This window comes from Rhinopithecus bieti, unplaced genomic scaffold, assembly GCF_001698545.2.
Source record: "Rhinopithecus bieti isolate Rb0 unplaced genomic scaffold, ASM169854v2 scaffold_24390, whole genome shotgun sequence".
In the NCBI taxonomy this organism is placed as follows: Eukaryota; Metazoa; Chordata; class Mammalia; order Primates; family Cercopithecidae; genus Rhinopithecus; species Rhinopithecus bieti.
In genome coordinates, this window is record NW_016811706.1 from 1,627,525 (window position 1) to 1,645,501 (window position 17,977).

A 17,977-nucleotide genomic window follows, 5' to 3' on the forward strand; every position below is an offset into this window, starting at 1 on the left:
CTCAGTGTGAGAAATGTGAAGCTGCAGCTGTAGCTTTAAGTTTAATGGGACACCCACTACGTTTCCCAGAACTGAGAACTAATATCTCTTAGCTATAGAGCTCAATGTGACAGGGACAGGAAGTATAGATTCCCAAAATGGGTCACTAGGAGTGATGGTGAACAGGGCAGTTTTATGTCTACCCCTGGGTTCCCCAGGTTCATGTATTCTGTGTATCAGAGATAACACCATGCCATGGTCATGTGTACTGTCATGGAGAATGGCAGCCCATTTCCACAGGGTTTCCAGATCCCATTTCAGAGCTTGCTGCCTTGAACTACTTCCAACACCAACTGTTTCAGGTCAGATTTCCTGGGTAACAGACTCAGATGGAGATTTGCGTGCAGGAAGTTTACTGGGAAATGCATGTGGTCTCAACACCTGTGAGGTGAAGGATTGAAGAAAGCAGGACTGGCCAGAAGAAGGTGAATTGTGATGTAGTCATAACAGAGCTTCAGTTGATTTCATAAGAGCCTCTGCAGCTGGGATGGCTGTGAAAAATTGTCCTCCATTGAGGTAAAGGGGCCAAGCTTCTCAATCCACATCAACCAGCCACTGGATGTGAACCGCTTCTGGGAAGTAAATGTGCCCCTTGGGCAAGGTGGCTCTTTTCAATGGATAGGAGTTGGTTCTCCTCACTTGGATTCATAATGGTTCATTTTGTGTTTGGTAATTTTCTTTTTAGAGACAGAGTTTCACTCTGTTGCCCAGGCTGGAGTGCTGTAGCATGATCGTGGCTCACTGTAACCTGGGCTCAAATGATCCTCTCATATCAACCTCCTGAGTAGCTGGGGCTGCAGGCACGTGCCACCACGCCTGGCTAACTTTTAAATTTTTGGGAAATAAGGATGGGGTCTCACTCTGTTGTCCAGGTTGGTCTTTAGCTACTGGCCTCAAGCAATCCTCCTGCCTTGGCTCCCCAAAGCACTGGGGTTACAGGCGTGAGTCAATGCATCTGGTTGATGTGTTTGGTATTGTTTTCTGAGCTCCTACTTAGTTAACTTAATCTGTGGAAATTTCAAGGACCTCCGAGGAGGATTGCTTATGCTTCTTCCACATCTCAATTTAGTTTATTTTCTCAGCTTGGAATTTCCTTGACTAGATGTGGTTATGTTAGCATGAACTTCAGGCCTGAGTGAGAACAGGCCAGTGATTTTACACTCTTATGGGAGAATATTACTATTACACTATTATTATTGTTGTTAATTATTTTCTGGCCTGAGCTATGGCAGAGGCAGATAGCTTTTGTGGTGGCTTCCCTTTGCTCGAAGACAAATAATGAAAAGAAAGAGCTTACCTATCACTTTCTTAGATTGTAGGATTATAAACCTAGAAACCCCCAAATGCTAGTGAAAAAACACTAGAATTTATAATATTTTGGCAAGATGGCTGTGTAGAAGATACATTTGCAAAAAGTATCTGTTCTCTGTACTATTTATAAGCACTTAGAAGTGGAAAGGGGAAAATATCTCATTCACATTAACAACTGAAAGTGCCAAATATTTAGAAAACAATTTAATAAAAAAGGCATTGAATCATATTAAGAACACTATAAAATTTTAGTGAAATGTACAAAATAGAATCTGAACAAAGGAAAACTACATACACCCTGAGATTTAAAATGTAATATTATAAAAGGTTAGCTTTCTAAAAATTATTACGTATATTGACTGTATGATTATGTATGTTGTAATCCCAATTCAAGTCTCAACATACTTTTGGTGAAAATTGATTAAAATATATTAAAAATTTCATGAAAGAATAAATTGGAATAGGTTTATGAGACAGAACATACAAATGTGGCAAAACATTGACAGTGAGTGGTTAGATAGGAAAGATACATGTGAGCTTGTGATAATATTTTACAACTTTTCTGTAAGTTTAAATGACTTTTTTTTCCCTTTTGTTATGAGAAGGAGTCTTGTTTTGTTGCCCAGTACAATGGCACGATCTAGCCTCACTGCAGCCTCTGCTTCCTGGTTCAAGCGATTCCCCTGCCCGAGTAGCTGGCATTACAGGCATGTGCCATCACGCCTGGCTGATTTTCGTAGTTTTAGTAGACACAGGGTTTCGCCATGTTTGTCAGGCTAGTCTCAAACTCCCGACCTCACATGATCCACCTACCTTGGCCTCCCAAATTACTTTTGAAAATAAAAAGTTTAATTAATCTTTTCTTAAAAAGAGGATAACAAGGAAGACTTGTTATATCAGACAGCAGAACATAGCAAAAAGCTGCCGCAATGAAATCAATAAGGTATTTGTGTCAGAATAGACAAATATGACAAGTTGAAGAGAAGACAAAACCCAGACAGAATTGCAGATGGATTAAAAATTTAAAATGAATAGCAAAACAATATGTGTTTATATAAATACAATAATGGATAAAACTATGGACTAAGATATGGTAGAATTTTTTCCCTAGTTTGTTTTTTAAATTTTGGAGGGTACATCATAGCTGTGTATATTTATGGAGTACATAAGTTGTTTTGATACAGGCATGCAGTGTGAAATAAACACATTATGGGGAATGGGGTGGTAGATTGTTAATATGAGTTGCCAGGATGATGTTTGGCAGGGAAGAAATGAGGAGGAAGAAAGGGAAGCCATTCCTAAAAGGAAAGGAAAAGCTACCATGTTAACAAAAAATACGATGTAGGATTCTATCAAAGGTGTTGATGTAAAATTATATAAATATATGTTTATTTAAAATAAACATTTTATAAATTAAAATGAAAATCAATTAAAATTTGCAAAGAAATTTTGTGAGCTTCTTGGTAATTACATGTGTATCGGGTTTTTTTTTTGCTAATATTCAGTTAAAAAGGTAAAATTTAGTTAGTATCTTTTAAAATCATTTTTGTGTTATAATTTATATTTCCATGATTGCATTTTTTGGTTGATACTATCCCCAGTTCACACAAGTGAAGCTATGGTTCAGTGAAGTATAAAAGCAGTGATATAAATAGTAATGCAAGTATAGCAACCCAAAATAAGCCCATATGATTGCGAGCAGGCCTTTCCTGTGGGATATAGAATGTGAATCTATAATGCCAAGTAACTGTGGGGACTTTTGGACAAGCAGCTGAAAAGAAAATGCCAATAAAATCACTCCCTCTCTAAATCTTAGTTGCTTTAATTAACTCTTTAATTTGGTTAAACATTTGCATGAAATTTGGGTTTCAAGATCTAGCATCATTGTCTATCTAGTGATAATTTTCCTGAATTATGAGAGAAAGTAGAACAAGATGAGGATATAAATGTATTTCAAAATAGAGACAGGGTCTTGCTCTATTGCCCAGGCTAGAGTGAGTGGCACAATCAAAGCCCACTGCATTCTTGAACTCCTGGGCTCAAGCAATCCTCCCACCTCAGTAGCTAGGAGTATAGGCACATGCCAATCCCGAGTAGGTAGGACTATAGGCACGTGCCACTATGCCTGGCTAATTTTTATATTTTTGTAGAGACAGAGTCTTGCTATGTTGCCCAGGCTGGTCTCCAACTCCTCGCCTCAAGTGATCCTCCTGCCTCAGCCTCCCAAAGTGCTGGCAGTATAGGCATGAGCCACTGCAGGCACAAGGTGAGGATATTAACTGTAAGATGTAATGGCCATTATTACTGTGGATCTCAGGGTGTTCCTTCTAAATGGTAGGCCTCGGCTCTGTCTAGAAATGCCAACTCACCTACAGACTACAGTTTCACATGGAAAACGTGCCTTGAAACACATGCTTTCAATTTCTTTATTTTTAGAAATAAAGACTATTATTATTATTATTATTATTATTATTATTATTTGAGATGGAGTCTTGCTCTGTTTCCCAGGCTGGAGTGCAATGGCGTGGTCTTGGCTCATTGCAACCTCCACTTCCTGGGTTCAAGCGATTCTCCTGCCTCAGCCTCCTGAGTAGCTGGGATTACAGACTCCTGCCAGCTTGCTCGGCTAATTTTTGTATTTTTAGTAGAGACGGGGTTTTTGCCATGTTGGTCAGGCTGGTCTCGAACTCCTGACCTCAAGTAATTCGCCTGCCTTGGCCTCTCAAAGTGCTGGGATTACAGGCGCGACCCCACCATGCCCGGCCTGAAATTTTTATTTTATAAATAAAGAAATTTATTTTAGAAATAACATTTTATTTTGTTCATCTCCAAAAGGTGATTTCTGGTTTTAGAAACCTGGGTTTTTTCCCACAGCATCTGAGAGAACGAACGTAATTTTTAGTTTATTTTTAACAAAACCCAGGTAAGTTTATTGTAAATGCCTCTTCACCATCTTGATTCAGCTCTCGACCTCCATGCAGAGCACCCTGAGTAAACCTCTCTGGAAAGGGAGATTTTGGCAGGAGCTTTCTTCCTGGACAGGGAGAGCTGAGTGAGAGCTTTCTTCCACGAGCTGTGCTTAACTTCTTTCCACATACTTCCTCTTTCAGTGCTGTAGTCATTGTGTATTGTTCTCCTTTGGACAATCTCCAAGAGGCTGCATCTTTCTCTGGATGTTTGCAGTTGTTTCCATAGACACTTTCTATCCTCTTTTCCAGATGACTCCCAGGTATCGTATTTTACAAACATTTCTAGGGAAATAATGGTTCCTTTTGCCGGAGGCATGTTTATTTTCTTTTCTGCACTTAGTTGTGATTCCTGACCTGTATGCTGATTTTTATTGCTTATAGTGAAGGGCCGAGGTATAATCAAATTACAGGCAAGCAGGCTGCTGCCTTAGGTCTTGACTTGGCCGAAAGTGTAGAAAACCCCTGTGATTCTTGAGACCCTGGCCCACCATTTTACTCTGTCACAGGTACTTAGTCCATAGCCTAGGGCAGGAGGCATTTTACACAAGACTCCACTATTGGAAGGACTAGTCCTCAGCACAAGTTTTTCTTATCTGTCCCTTTCCCACATGGTTCAAGGTCACCCTCAGCCATATTCTCAACAAAGCTTAGCGTGATAGGATTCCCATTCCTGTCATGTACCCTTGCAGTGCCTCTGGGTGGAATGTGGAGAAATGGAGTGGCTCCACTTTTGCTGTGTTTCTGAACGTGTATCTCTTGCTATCAGGACTTTCTGCTCATCCCTCCCGGCACACCAAGATCCTCCATCTTCCCTTTACTCCTGCCACTTCATATACTGGTAATCCATGGTATAGAAGACAGGATTAAACTGAGAGGACTTTTCCCTGACTCTGAATACATGTAGGAGATAATGATATGGAAGACCGTCAGTTTGTAAGTCTTAAACAGATTGATTGAGATAAATGTTCCCTGAAACATAAGAAATCAAGTTGGTGGGTGCAGCGGCTCATGTCTTAATCCTAGCACTTTGGGAGGCCGAGGAAGGCAGATTGCCTGAGCTCAGAAGTTCGAGACCATCCTGGCCAACATGGAGAAACTCTGTCTCTACTAAAAATACTAAAATTAGCCGGGCATGGTTACACATGCCTGTAGTCCCAGCTACTTGGGAGGCTGAGGCAGGAGAATCACTTGAGCCTGGGAGGCAGAGGTTGCAGTGAGCCAAGACCGTGCCACTGCATTCCAACCTGGGTGACAGAGTGAGACTTGGTCTAAAACAAAAAAGGAAGAAGAAAGAAGAAATCAGTTCAGGTTTAGAGATGAGGATAAGAAGATGAATGGTGGCATGAAGGAGCTAACAGCTACTTGTCACCATAACATGAAGCTTGATGCCAGCAAATTAAAGGAACTATTCAGAACTAGTATCCTTAGCTCTACTTGCTTAGGGGCACTGATCTTATAGAGGTTCCAGACACAAGCTTGTTCAGTCTTGAAGTCCAATCTTTCCACTGGCTTGCGTCTTTCCCACTTTCCGTGGCCAACTCTGAGGCTGTCTACAAGTTATTAGTCTTAGATTTATGTAATGTCTCAATGCCAATGTAGTATTTGGTTATTTATCGTAGAAGTGGTTGGGGTGGGGAATCTGATAATAGCTAGATTCTTTTTTCTTTTAAAAAAAGGCAGGTTCTCACTTTGTCTCCCAGGATGGATAGAGTGCAATGGAGTGAACATGGCTCACTGCAGCCTCGACCTCCTGGGACTACAGGCACATGCCACCATGCCCAGCTAATTTTTGTATTTTTTTTTTTTTTTTTTTGTAGAGATGGGGTTTTACCATGTTGCCCAGGCTGGTCTCAAACTCCTGGGCTCAAGTGATCCACCAGCCTCAGCCTCCCAAAGTGCTGGGGTTACAGGTGTGAGACATTGTGCCTGGCCTAGATGCTTTCATACAGGCTTTTCAATTATGCATTTTACTTAAGTAGGAAGTCTTAGGATCCAAGTTATATCTGATTGTTGTAGTCTACATTCCCATATTCTATTTCTATTTCTGAGCCTTCAGTCATGAGCTCAGAACTCATTCTGGGCTTTGTTACATGGCTGGGTTGGTTGGACAAGTGCCAGCTTTGATCCTGAGACTGCGGCATGTGATGACATACACCCCCTCTCCGCATTCTGTATGTCTCTAGTGGGGAGGGGGAAGCTGGCCATAGAACTTTATTGTATTTTCTGATTCCTCACTTATATTGCCCCCATGGCCTTCTTTGTTCCTAAAGTAACCAGAGACAGTGCTTCCTAGAACCAACCCTACAAAAAACAAAGGGATAAACAAAGCCAAATGGGAAGCTGGATCAAGGTTTGAACTCTTTCTGGGTAGAGAACAATACCTGGTATGGACTAGATACTGGGAGAGGGAAAGGAAAAGTAGGGTGAATTATGGAAGGAAGCTGGCAGGCTCAGCGTTTCTGTCTTGGCATGACCAGTCTCTTTTCATTCTCTTCCTAGATGTAGGGCTTGGTGCCAGAGCCCCTGAGGCTTTCTGCATGAATATAAAGAAATGAAACTGAGTGATGCTTCCATTTCAGGTTCTTGGGGGCAGCCAAAATGAGGTCGTTTGTCCCTCTGTTCCTGGTGGGCATCCTGTTCCCTGCCATCCCGGCCAAGCAATTTACAAAATGTGAGCTGTCCCAGCTGCTGAAAGACATAGATGGTTATGGAGGCATCGCTTTGCCTGAATGTGAGTCCCCCCTTCCTTGTTTCATCCATTCCTCATGTGATTCTCTCCTCCGTCCCCTCTTTCCTGCACGTCGCTCCTCCACTTTTACTTAATTATCTAATCATCCTCTTTTCTGCTCATTTGCATACTCTTATTTCATGTATGTATGTATGCATGTATGTATGTATGTATTTATTTTTGAGATGGAGTTTCACTCTTGTTGCCCAGGCTGGAGTGCAATGGTGTAATCTCTGCTCACTGCAACCTCTGCTTCCTCGGTTCAAGTGATTCTCCTGCCTCAGCCTCCCAAGTAGCTGGAATTACAGGCACCCACCATCATGCTGGCTAATTTTGTACTTTTTGTAGAGACAGGGTTTCACCATGTTGGCCAGGCTGGTCTCAAACTCCTGACCTTGTGATCCGCCCGCCTCAGCCTCCCAAAGTGCTGGGATTACAGGCATGAGCCACCACGCCTGGCCCATTTATTTTCCTATCCTTTCTTTCTCTTATTGTCTGACTTTTTTTGGAATTCTCCATCTCATCTTATCAAGAAACTCTGAGCTTTGCCATCTTTGGAGATTGGCTGGAAACCATTTTTATGTCTTAGAATTACAAGTCCTCCTTTATGCGGATCCTGGACATCTCTGTGGTATCTCTTTCTCATCTTTCCCTCAGTCATCTGTACCATGTTTCACACCAGTGGTTATGACACACAAGCCATAGTTGAAAACAATGGAAGCACAGAATATGGACTTTTCCAGATCAGTAATAAGCTTTGGTGCAAAAGCAGCCAGGTCCCTCAGTCAAGGAATATCTGCGACATCTCCTGTGACAGTGAGTAGCCCCTATAACCCTCTTTCTCTGTTTTTCTGAGGCCTGCCCTTGGGATAATCTCCTTTTTAGTGCCAAGCAGACCTCGGGCTTCGTTGCCTTGGCTGGGCTCTACAAAAATTGTGGGACTTGAATTGGCAGTACTGGGTAAGAAGCTGTTTGGATTCTTCATGGTCATCAAATCCCCAGACAGTTCTCTGAGGTTCGGGGGTAGACAATCTGAGCAGTCTGAGAGTCTTGGAATCTTATTCTCTGCATTTTCAGGGTAAGTCAGTTGATGAAGCTGATGATTCCTCCAGAGATATCCCAGGGAAATGAAGGAAGTCCCTACCCAGGGTTAGACATTACCACATTGGTCCTTTCATATAAAAAGACAACAGGCACAAGCCTTGAGTTTAGAGAACCCACTGGATCCAGGGGTTGGGGGAACTCAGTGACTTTCTGGGTAGTACGTCTCAGCTCTCTCATTCCTTTCCCTGTAACTCCTGCCAGAGTTCCTGGATGATGACATTACCGATGACATAATGTGTGCCAAGAAGATCCTGGATATTAAAGGAATTGACTACTGGTGAATCCTTATTCTATTATTTCCCCATCCTCCTTCTCCTTACCCCGTTAGCCCAGCACCCCTTTCCTCTTACCCTATCTCTTGGTCATTTAATCTAGAATACAGTCTCTGAAACAAAACTTACCTAAAGAGTCAGGTTTCTGTTATTAAGCCTCTCTCGCTCCACTCCTCGGTAGCAACTTTCCTAATAAGGGGTTGCCTAATGGAGGGCTCAGACCCAGGCCTCCTTTCACTTAGATTTGGACGTCTAATTCCACTTGCTTAGTTCTATGCCCTCAAGCAAGCTGTTGGTCTCATTGCATCTCTTTTTTTAACCCTACAATTTTCTTGGATTATTTTTTTATGGACTGTATTCCACTTGATGGCTTGTGTCCCTTGACATCAGGCCAGGAATGTCTTACTGTAATTCTCATCCACACTCTTTCACTTCAGCCTTCCTGGGAATGAATCTAGATGGAAATTCAAGCCAAGATTCAGTCAGCTAACTCACCTTGTCCCTTTCTCCATTATCAGGTTGGCCCATAAAGCCCTCTGCACTGAGAAGCTGGAACAGTGGCTTTGTGAGAAGTTGTGAGCATCTGCTGTCCTTGGCATCCCTGCCCACCCCACATTCCTGGGGTGCCTCTTCCCTAACGCCACCTCAGTTTGCTGCTTTCTGCTCCCCCAAAGCTTATCTGTCTCTGAGCCTTGGGCGCTGTAGTGACATCACTGAACTCTTGAGGACTATTTTCCGGAGATCCAGGAGTGGTGCACTGAGCTCTAGACCCTTGCTTAGTGCCCCCGATGGCGCTTTCACTACAGCACAGATTTCACCTCTGTCTTGAATAAAGATCCCAATTTGAAATCACTGGCTGTATTTTTTTTCCCCCTGGAGGAAAGGGGAAGAAATAGGATGAGTAGGTGGACACTGAAGCCGTAGGTCATAGCCACCTTCTGTCTCTACTGAAGAAGAAGTAGACTGAATTTACAATAGAAAGGTGAAGGTTACTTTCTGCACCAACTCAATGCAACAAACTTTTATTGATCACCTAATCTATTTAAGGAACTGTAGAGGGATCCAAAGTTGGCTGAATACTAGCCAGGTGTGGTGCTCCCTCCTGTAATTCCAGCACTTTGGGAGGCTGAGGTGGGCAGATCTCTTGAGGTCAGGAGTTTGAGACCAGCTTGGCCAACAGCGAAACCCTGTCTCTACTCAAAATACAAAAATTATCCAGGTGTGGTGGCAGGTGCCTGTAATTCCAGCTACTCAGGAGGCTGAGGCAGGAGAATTGTTTGAACCTGGGAGGCGGAGGTTGCAACGAGTTGAGATCGTGTCATTGCACTCCAGCCTGTGTGCTCCATCTCAAAAAACTAAAACAATAACAAAAAACAAAAACACAAAGTTGGCTGAATGGCCTTTGCCCTCAACGACTAACGCGAGAAATAAGATAAACATTAAAAAATAGTTACAATATAAGGAAGAGAGTTATAAGCATCATAAGAGAGGTTAGAAATGTGTACTGGGCATTCACAAAAGGAAAGATAATTTTTATTTGGAGGGGATGTTGGGAAAAAGGAATCAAGAAAGGGTTTCTGAAAGGGAGAGCATTTAGGCTGGTTTTAAAGTCTGTGTGGGATTTTGACAAGTGGAGATGTGGGTTGGGAAAAGGAAGAGCATGGGTGGGAACCCAAGAATCTGAAATGGGTGACTTGAGGGGGTTGAAGGATTTCTTTATCCTTCATGAGGAGCTGTGAAAGGAACTCTTCCTGTCTCTGGAAACCAGAGAGAGAACAGGGGCCTTGACAGTGATGATGAAGAATCTGAGAACATGGGACCTTTTGGTTTGGACTCTCCACTCCATTATTTCTTCTTGTGCTTTACTTGTTTTTAAGGAGAATGTTTGCAGGACTTCATTCATTTAAATAATTATGGGATATGTTAAAGAAGAAGAATCGGGACATTTGGGTCCCAAAATTTGTTTCTGCTACTTTTTGATGGTCTGAACCTGGGCAGGTCATCTCCATTCTCTGTACCTCAGTTTCCTCATCTTAAAATGAGGATTTTGGTCTAGATAGTTTTCTGAGATCACTTCCTGCTTTAACAATCCAGCATTCCAAACTACAGTTTAATTTGTCACACTCTGAATGAGCTGAGAATGACATTCGCATTGTTGCTTAGCTCCACAGCCCTGGCCTTCATCCCACAGAGAAGACAGGAAAGTTCACCTGTGAGGGCAAGTACACAGTACATGAGTTCATGATCTTCAGGAGCCGTTGCTGAAGGAACTGACAGTAAGAGATTTATCTGCAGAGAGAACCTCAGCCTGAGGTCAGAAGATCAAGAACAGATAGAAGCCAGGGAACTGGCATGACAGACATCTTTTTCTTTTTTTCAATTATTCATTGGTTACAGTGGGTTATGATACAAATGTTTCGAGATGCCTACTCTGTACTAGTACTACAGAGCAGTTTTTCTGTGTTTCTACTCAGTTTAATTGTAGTGTGTTGAGTTGTAAAATAATTCATGTATTAAATCAAATAAACAAACAAAATGCCATGTTCTTTGGTTCAAGCAACACTACAAAAGGCATTTGGGGTCTGCATTTGGAATTCTCAGGCAAACTCTCGCGTTCCTAGTCTATACTTATTTTCCCCACACTAGCTTATGTATATATATTTTTTGAGACGGAGTTTTGCTCTTGTTGCCCAGGTTGGAGCGCAGTGGCATGATCTCGGCTCACTGTGACCTCCGCTTCTTGGGTTCAAGCGATTCTCCTGCCTCAGCTTCTGGAGCAGCTGGGCATAGGTGCCTGCCACCATGCCCAGCTAATTTTAGAATTTTTAGTAGAGATGGGATTTCACCATGTTGCTCAGGCTGGTCTTAAACTCCCACCTCGGCCTTCTAATGTGCTTGGATTACAGGTGTGAGCCACAGTGCCCGGCCTATACATTTTTTTTAATTTCAATGTCTAATATGGTGTCCACTGAATTATGAATTCTTTTGAGAAAATGAATCAATAAATCTATACATTGCCTCCTTTATCCAGTGAGGTATGGCTGGATCAGCTTCATGACATACACACCAGTAGTCTTCTTCACCTTCTCCTCCTCCTCCTTTTTTACAAATTAAAATTGTAAATGTTGAAGGTGTACAACTTGATGTTCTGTTGTATGTATACACTAAATGATCACCACAATCACAGCTCATTAACATTATCATCTCCTTCCACGATAACTGTTTTTTTTTTTTTTTTTTTTTTTTTTTTTTTGTTGAGACGGCAGTCTCGCTCTGTCACCCCAGACTGGAGTGCAGTGGGCCGGATCTCAGCTCACTGCGAAGCTCCGCCTCCCGGGTTTTACGCCATTCTCCTGCCTCAGCCTCCCGAGTAGCTGAGACTACAAGCGCCCGCCACCTCGCCCGGCTAGTTTTTTGTATTTTTTAGTAGAGACGGGGTTTCACCATGTTAGCCAGGATGGTCTCGATCTCCTGACCTCGTGATCCGCCCGTCTCGGCCTCCCAAAGTGCTGGGATTACAGGCTTGAGCCACCGCGCCCGGCCGATAACTTTTCTTTTTCTTTGGGCATAGAAGCAGGCTTGATAGATGCAGTTCTCTTGGCATTTGGGTAGAAGCAGGACAGGAAACTGCTGTTCTCTTCCTGAGAACTTTCTTGAGAGCCGAATAGGAGGCAGTATGGCAGCTGAGCATCTGTTTTGCTTTCTCTACCTCCTTATCTTTCCTTTAGGCCTAAAATGAAGCTCTAAGCCAAGCAAAGGTCTGAAGTCATCCAGACTAATGTGGAAGTGGGGAGGCTCCAGGGAGTGGCTCTCAGAGAGCAGACCATTTACTGAGCTCTGCGTGAGAAAGACTCAAAATGGTTCACAGCAATACAGAGTTTTGTTCTCTCCTCTTATCCTGCTTTCTCCTCCCTGCTACTTTTCCCTGACACCTATCTTGTTATGAAGACAGGAATTGTATTAGATAAAATCAAATAATTTTTTCTTTCTTTTTGAGATGGAGTTTTGCTCTGTTGCCCAGGCTGGAGTGCTGTGGCAGGATCTTGGTTCACTGCAACCTCCACCTCCTGGGTTCAAGCAATTCTCCTGCCTCAGCCTCCTGAATAGCTGGGATTATAGGCATGCGCTGCCACGCCCAGCTAATTTTTGTATTTTTAGTAGAGATGGGGTTTCACCATGTCGGCCAGGCGGGTCTTGAACTCCTGCCCTCAGGTGATCTGCCCTCCACCGCGCCTGACCTCTTTTTTGTTTTTTTTTTTTGATGGAGTCTCTCTGTGTTGCCCAGACTAGAGTGTAGTGGTGCAATCTCAGCTCACTGCAACCTCCGCCTCTCTGGTTCAAACAATTCTCCTGCTTCAGCTTCCCAAGTAGCTGGGATTACAGGTGCCCACCACCACGCCCAGTTAATTTTTGTATTTTTAGTAGACATGGGGTTTCACCGTGTTGGCCAGGTTGGTCTTGAACTCCTAGCCTCAGGAGATCCACCCACCTCAGCCTCCCAAAGTGCTGGGATTACAGGCGTGAGCCACCATGCCCGGCCTCAAATATTTCTTTTCATGTTTCTTCTCCCACTTCTCCTTCTCTCTCATCCTCCACTTTTTTCATTTATTGAACACTAATTAAGAGCCTATTAGGTGACAGGAGGTACTAGATATTGGGGATACAGAAGCTCTTAGAGGTTTTGCTTTGAAGACCCTTATACTTTAGAGGGGGATACTCCCCTCTTCCCATTTCCTGAGATCATGCAAGAGAAAAGACTTCGGGTGACCCATATTCATTCCTTCTTTCACTGCTTGATTTGTCACCAAATTGTTATTGAGGATACACTGTTTGCTAGGTGCTATTTTATTTATTTGTTTATTTAGAGATGGGGTCTCACAACATTGCCCAGTCCAGAGGACAGTGGCTATTCACAGGTGTGAGCACAGCACACTACAGCCTTGAACTCCTGAGCTCAAATGATCCTCCTGCTTCAGTCTCTCGGGTAGCTGGGACTACAGGGATGTGCCATCACACCTGGCTTAGGTTCTACTTTAGCTGCTACTTGTTAAGGATGAAGACAGGAGGAGACATTCTTATTTTATTTTATTTATTTATTTTTTTTTGAGACAGTCTTACTCTGTTGTCAGGCTGGAGTGCAGTGGCATGATCTCAGCTCACTGCAACCTCTGCCTCCCGGGTTCAAGCAATTCTCCTGCCTCAGCTTCCCAAGTAGCTGGGACTACAGGCGTGAACCACCACACTAGGCTAATTTTTGTATTTTTAGTAGAGACGGGATTTCACCATATTGGCCAGGATGGTCTTGATCTCCCGACCTCATGATCTGCCCACCTCAGCCTCCCAAAGTGCCAGGATTACAGGTGTGAGCCACCATGCCCGGTCTATTTGATTTCTTTCTAAGTTGTTATGGGATGTAGATCTTTAAAAGTACTTTTTGGCATGAGAACAAAAGAGGAGTTGGGTCACAGTGCCAAGATGGGACTATCCAAGAATGCAGAAGGACATTTGCTAGTGGTCTGTTAGGTTGATTTACTTTTTGTGCATAGACATAAGTAAAAGGGAGAGGGAGAAGCAGGAAGAAGAGGGGTAAAAAAGGCAAGAAATGAGAGGAAAAAGCATTAGCTGTAGAAATGGCCAGGGATGCCCTGAGGATTTTCTTGTATAACGACTGGGCCCCATCTGATGGGTGTTACCTGCTCTGTGACAGTTTCCTCATTGCCTTTGGCTGAGAGCAGGGCATTGGAGGAAGAGAAACTAAGGTCTCTGTTTTGGAGAGAGATGAATGCTGAGGTAGCTGAGTGGTGATGGCTCTTCCTCCGTCCTTTTTCCCCCATAACTTTTCCTCCTGCTGAGGCAGGGGCATTGGGCTACAAGGGAAGCCTGGACTTCCTGGCCAGCATCCTCCTCAGAGCCACCTTTACCTCCTGGTTCTTCAGACTGTAGATGAGGGGGTTCAGCAGGGGGGTTATCACACTGTACTGCATGGAGAGCACTTGCTCTAGGGCTGAGCCGGATGCTGGAATCATATACCTTGAAGGGAATTGCACAGAAAGCCACTTATGACAATGGTGACAATACTTACTGTTGGCAGCAACAATTCATCCCCTCCCTGCAAAGACTCTGCAAAGGAGGTCTTCAGAGCTGACTTTCTCTGGTGGCAGCATCTAGAAATGGCTGATCTGTGAAAAGTCAGTCATTTCTGCCTTCAAACACTTCCAAACGTAAGTGAGCTCACACAGAAAGTTACAGGAGCTGTCCCGAAGAACAAGTAGTTCTGCAGCATATCAAAGGCTGCGGGTTTTAATAGAATTAATATTCAGGACAGATAAAAAGTAAAACAAAAAAAATAGAATTAATAATAATTTCACACACTTCCACAGCATTTCATACTCTTCAAAACATTCTTCCTTAAGAGCTATGATGATTATATGAGGAATTTTTCTCTTTTTCCTCTTTATACGCAACAGTACAGAAACACAATGTTCTCACCTTGTGATGACTGCTCATGTAAAACTGCATGCTCGGTTTAAAATGTTGTCATTATTCCCAACTTTTATGGCCCTGGGAATCACCCTCAGAATCCTTGGCTATTATTTGTATAAAGTTGAGTGGAACAAACATTTGTCCTTTTAGTTGCATTTTTCTTTGGTTTGGAAAAGAAACCAAAACTGGTAAAATGGGAGATGAAAATGTGTTAAGCACATAATATGATTCCAAAATAATAAGATTAAAATCTTGAGTACATTTTGCTAAGTACCACTCGGAGTATCTTCCAAAGAAGCACGAGTATTATTATTTTTTTGCAGTGGCACTGTAGTTATCAGAATAGACTATCCCAAGGATATTCCTTGTGGGTTCCAATGTGTTGGGTTATTTAAAAAAATAGTCATTTTACTGTTATTTTTGTCATTTAACTTATTCTTTCTAACATTTCTGTGAAGTAAGTAGTTACATCCCTTATGGCAGATGAGGAAACTGAGACAAAGGGAGATGAAGAGACTGGTGTACAGCTCAGTTGAGCTCTCCTGGGCTATTTATTTATTTTTCTTTCACTTATTATTTTTTCTTTCCCAGCCACTAGACTACAGGTACTGGACTATTCTTATCATCCATTTCCATCCTTGGCTTCTCTCTGAATCACAGGCAGGTGAGAAAAGTATTGAACAATTTGTGCAAATCCACCTTCAATTTACTAGTAGAAAGCACAGGCGTCGATTGTTTTGTCTCCTAGTGAGGGAGGACTAGGCAGCCAGAGCTGTCGATGTTTGAGAAGCATGGTAAGGAAGGGCACGGATCTTGGTCCAACTTGTGGCTCCACTACTAGCTTGTTCTAGGACTGCTGAGAAATTACCTGATAACTTCCCAAACTCAGGTTCTTTACCTAAAAGTGGGTTGATAATATTTCTCTTGTAGTGTGGTGCATACTAAAATTGACTTGGCAATGTAAAGCAGCTGGTGTACAGTAAATGACTAGTAAATTGCTACAATATACGTAAGCTTTGGCGACATCTCCCAGTAGGAAATAAAGATGGCATACGTTTCAAAGACAGGTTTTATTTTTTGTCTAGCACTGAATAAAAATCTAACAAAGGTTCTCTGATTTCTTTTGAGAACTCCCAAATCTTAGGTTAATGAAGTAGAAAAATCTTTATCTTGGTCTAAACTCATTTTCCAGAATGGACAATTGAAGCCTTAGAAAGAAAATAGATTCTGTTTTTTTTTTTTTTTTTTTTTTTTTTGAGACCTAGTTTCACTCTGTTGCCCAGGCTGGAGTGCAGTAGTGCAATTTCTGCTCACTGCAACCTCTGCCTCGGAGGTTCAAGCAATTCTCCTATCTCAGCCTCCCGAGTAGCTAGGACTACAGGTACACGCAACAACATCTGGCTAATTTTTATATTTCCGGTAAAGACGGGGTTTCGCTATGTTGGCCAGGCTGGTCTCCAACTCCTGGGCTCAAGCGATCCACCCACCTCGGCTTCCCAAAGTGCTGGTGTTACAGGCATGAGCCACCGTACCCAGCTGAAAATAGATTATTTGCAATTCATACAGCTAGTCCCTGGTAGAGCCAGAACTAGAGCCCAGGCCTTTTGAACGTCTTGCTATTTTGTAATGCTCTATTCTGCCAATGGAGACCACCTAGGGTAAGGAATATCCCACATTTATATTCAGGGGTGTAGAATGACATACCTGAGAACTCCTGAAGTATAAAAGATGGTGACCATAAGGAAATGGGAAGAGCAGGTGGAAAAGATCTGGTTCCGACCTGTGGCAGAGTTGATCCTCAGGGCTGTTGTGATGATACAGCTGTAGGAGCCCAGCAAAAGGACAAGGGTGCCAAGGCCCAGGACTGACATGGTGGTGAGAATGGAGGCGATGCTAGCGCAGGGGTTGGAACAGGTCAATAACAGCACTGGAGGAAGCTCGCAGGCAAAACTACGGATGACGTTAGGGCCGCAGAAGTGCTGCTGAGCAAGCAGGAGGGTGTTAATTAGGCCAGTCCCGATTCCTATGGCCCAGGATGATCCCACCAGGCCAGCACACACCCTCCTGTTCATAACCACCACATACAACAGCGGATGACACACGGCCTGAAACCGGTCGTAGGCCATGACCGAGAGGAGGCAAGCCTCAGTAGCTCCAGAAAATATGACCAGGGAGATCTGGGTGAAACACTCAAGGAAGGATATTGTCTTCTCCTTAGAAAGAAGGTTCTCTAGCAGTTTAGGCACAATAATTGAGGAATAGAAAGCATCCAGGAAGGAGAGGTGTCTCAGGAAGAAGTACATGGGGGTGTGGAGGTGGGAATCAGTACTGATCACCAGCACCATCAGCAGGTTCCCCAGTAGAGTCAAGAGATAAATCGCCAGGAACAGAACAAAGAGCAATGCCTGAACCTGAGGGTTGTTGGACAGTCCTAGGAGAACAAACACAGTGACTGTGGTCATGTTGCTGACTTCCATGGAGCACTCAAGTTTTCCTTTTGACTGACAAGAACTGAAAAGAATGCTCCAATGGGTTATCAGTGTCAGGGCGTGCCTGGGAATGAGGCATTGGCAGTAAAACTTCAGGGCAGACCCAGGACAGATTCTGTAGCGGAGGCAGCTTTGCCATGTCAGGCTACGTCAGTCCTTTCCAGCTTAGGGCAGTAACTTATTCGCCATGGTAGAGAAGGTGGGGAGGAAAAGTTCAGAGAATCAGACCTAGAAAGGACGAAGAGAGCAGGGATTATTCAGGCTGGAGAAGGAAGTGAAGGGAGTTGACACTGAGAAGTGCTATTCTCTACTTCCAAAAGGAACTGAGCTTAAACCACAGGAGGGCTAACTGGCATAGTGAATAAGCAATAAACATTTTGGCTGACCATCTGGATGGCAGACCATGATGAGTGTCTGAGTGTCTGATAGGAGTATTATGAGACCTGGTCATGGTGCAAGTTCTCTCTCAGCCACTGTAAGCTCATAAGCCACTTAAGTTTCTGAAAAAAAAGTCTGGGAAAAATAGATGTTTCTAAAGTTCATTCCAGATTAGATTTTTTTTTTTTTTTTTTTTTTTTTTTT

General features: G+C 43.1%; 2 protein-coding genes across 4 annotated transcripts; one reads left to right on the forward strand and one right to left on the reverse strand.

Annotated features, from left to right (window-relative positions):
• Positions 1-538: 538 nt before the first annotated feature.
• LALBA (lactalbumin alpha) lies at positions 539-9,275 on the forward strand. 3 transcript variants are annotated; one of them, XM_017894726.1, is made up of 5 exons: positions 539-614; positions 6,899-7,050; positions 7,705-7,863; positions 8,353-8,428; positions 8,942-9,275. In XM_017894726.1, the coding sequence occupies exons 2-5, from the start codon at positions 6,918-6,920 to the stop codon at positions 9,000-9,002; spliced, it is 429 nt and encodes a 142-aa protein (XP_017750215.1). In that variant the 5' UTR covers positions 539-614; positions 6,899-6,917; the 3' UTR covers positions 9,003-9,275. The 3 variants fall into 3 exon arrangements, with proteins under 3 accessions (XP_017750215.1, XP_017750214.1, XP_017750216.1); XM_017894725.1 differs by lacking the exon at positions 539-614 and adding an exon at positions 4,521-4,579; XM_017894727.1 differs by lacking the exons at positions 539-614; positions 7,705-7,863; positions 8,942-9,275 and adding exons at positions 4,521-4,579; positions 7,933-8,125.
• A 5,015-nt stretch (positions 9,276-14,290) lies between these two features.
• On the reverse strand, positions 14,291-17,368 carry OR5BS1 (olfactory receptor family 5 subfamily BS member 1). Its single transcript, XM_017894734.1, has 2 exons — positions 16,611-17,368; positions 14,291-14,453 (listed from the first exon to the last, which is right to left on the reverse strand). Exons 1-2 carry the CDS (start codon positions 17,366-17,368, stop codon positions 14,291-14,293), a joined length of 921 nt encoding a protein of 306 aa, XP_017750223.1.
• Between the last annotated feature and the right edge of the window lie 609 nt (positions 17,369-17,977).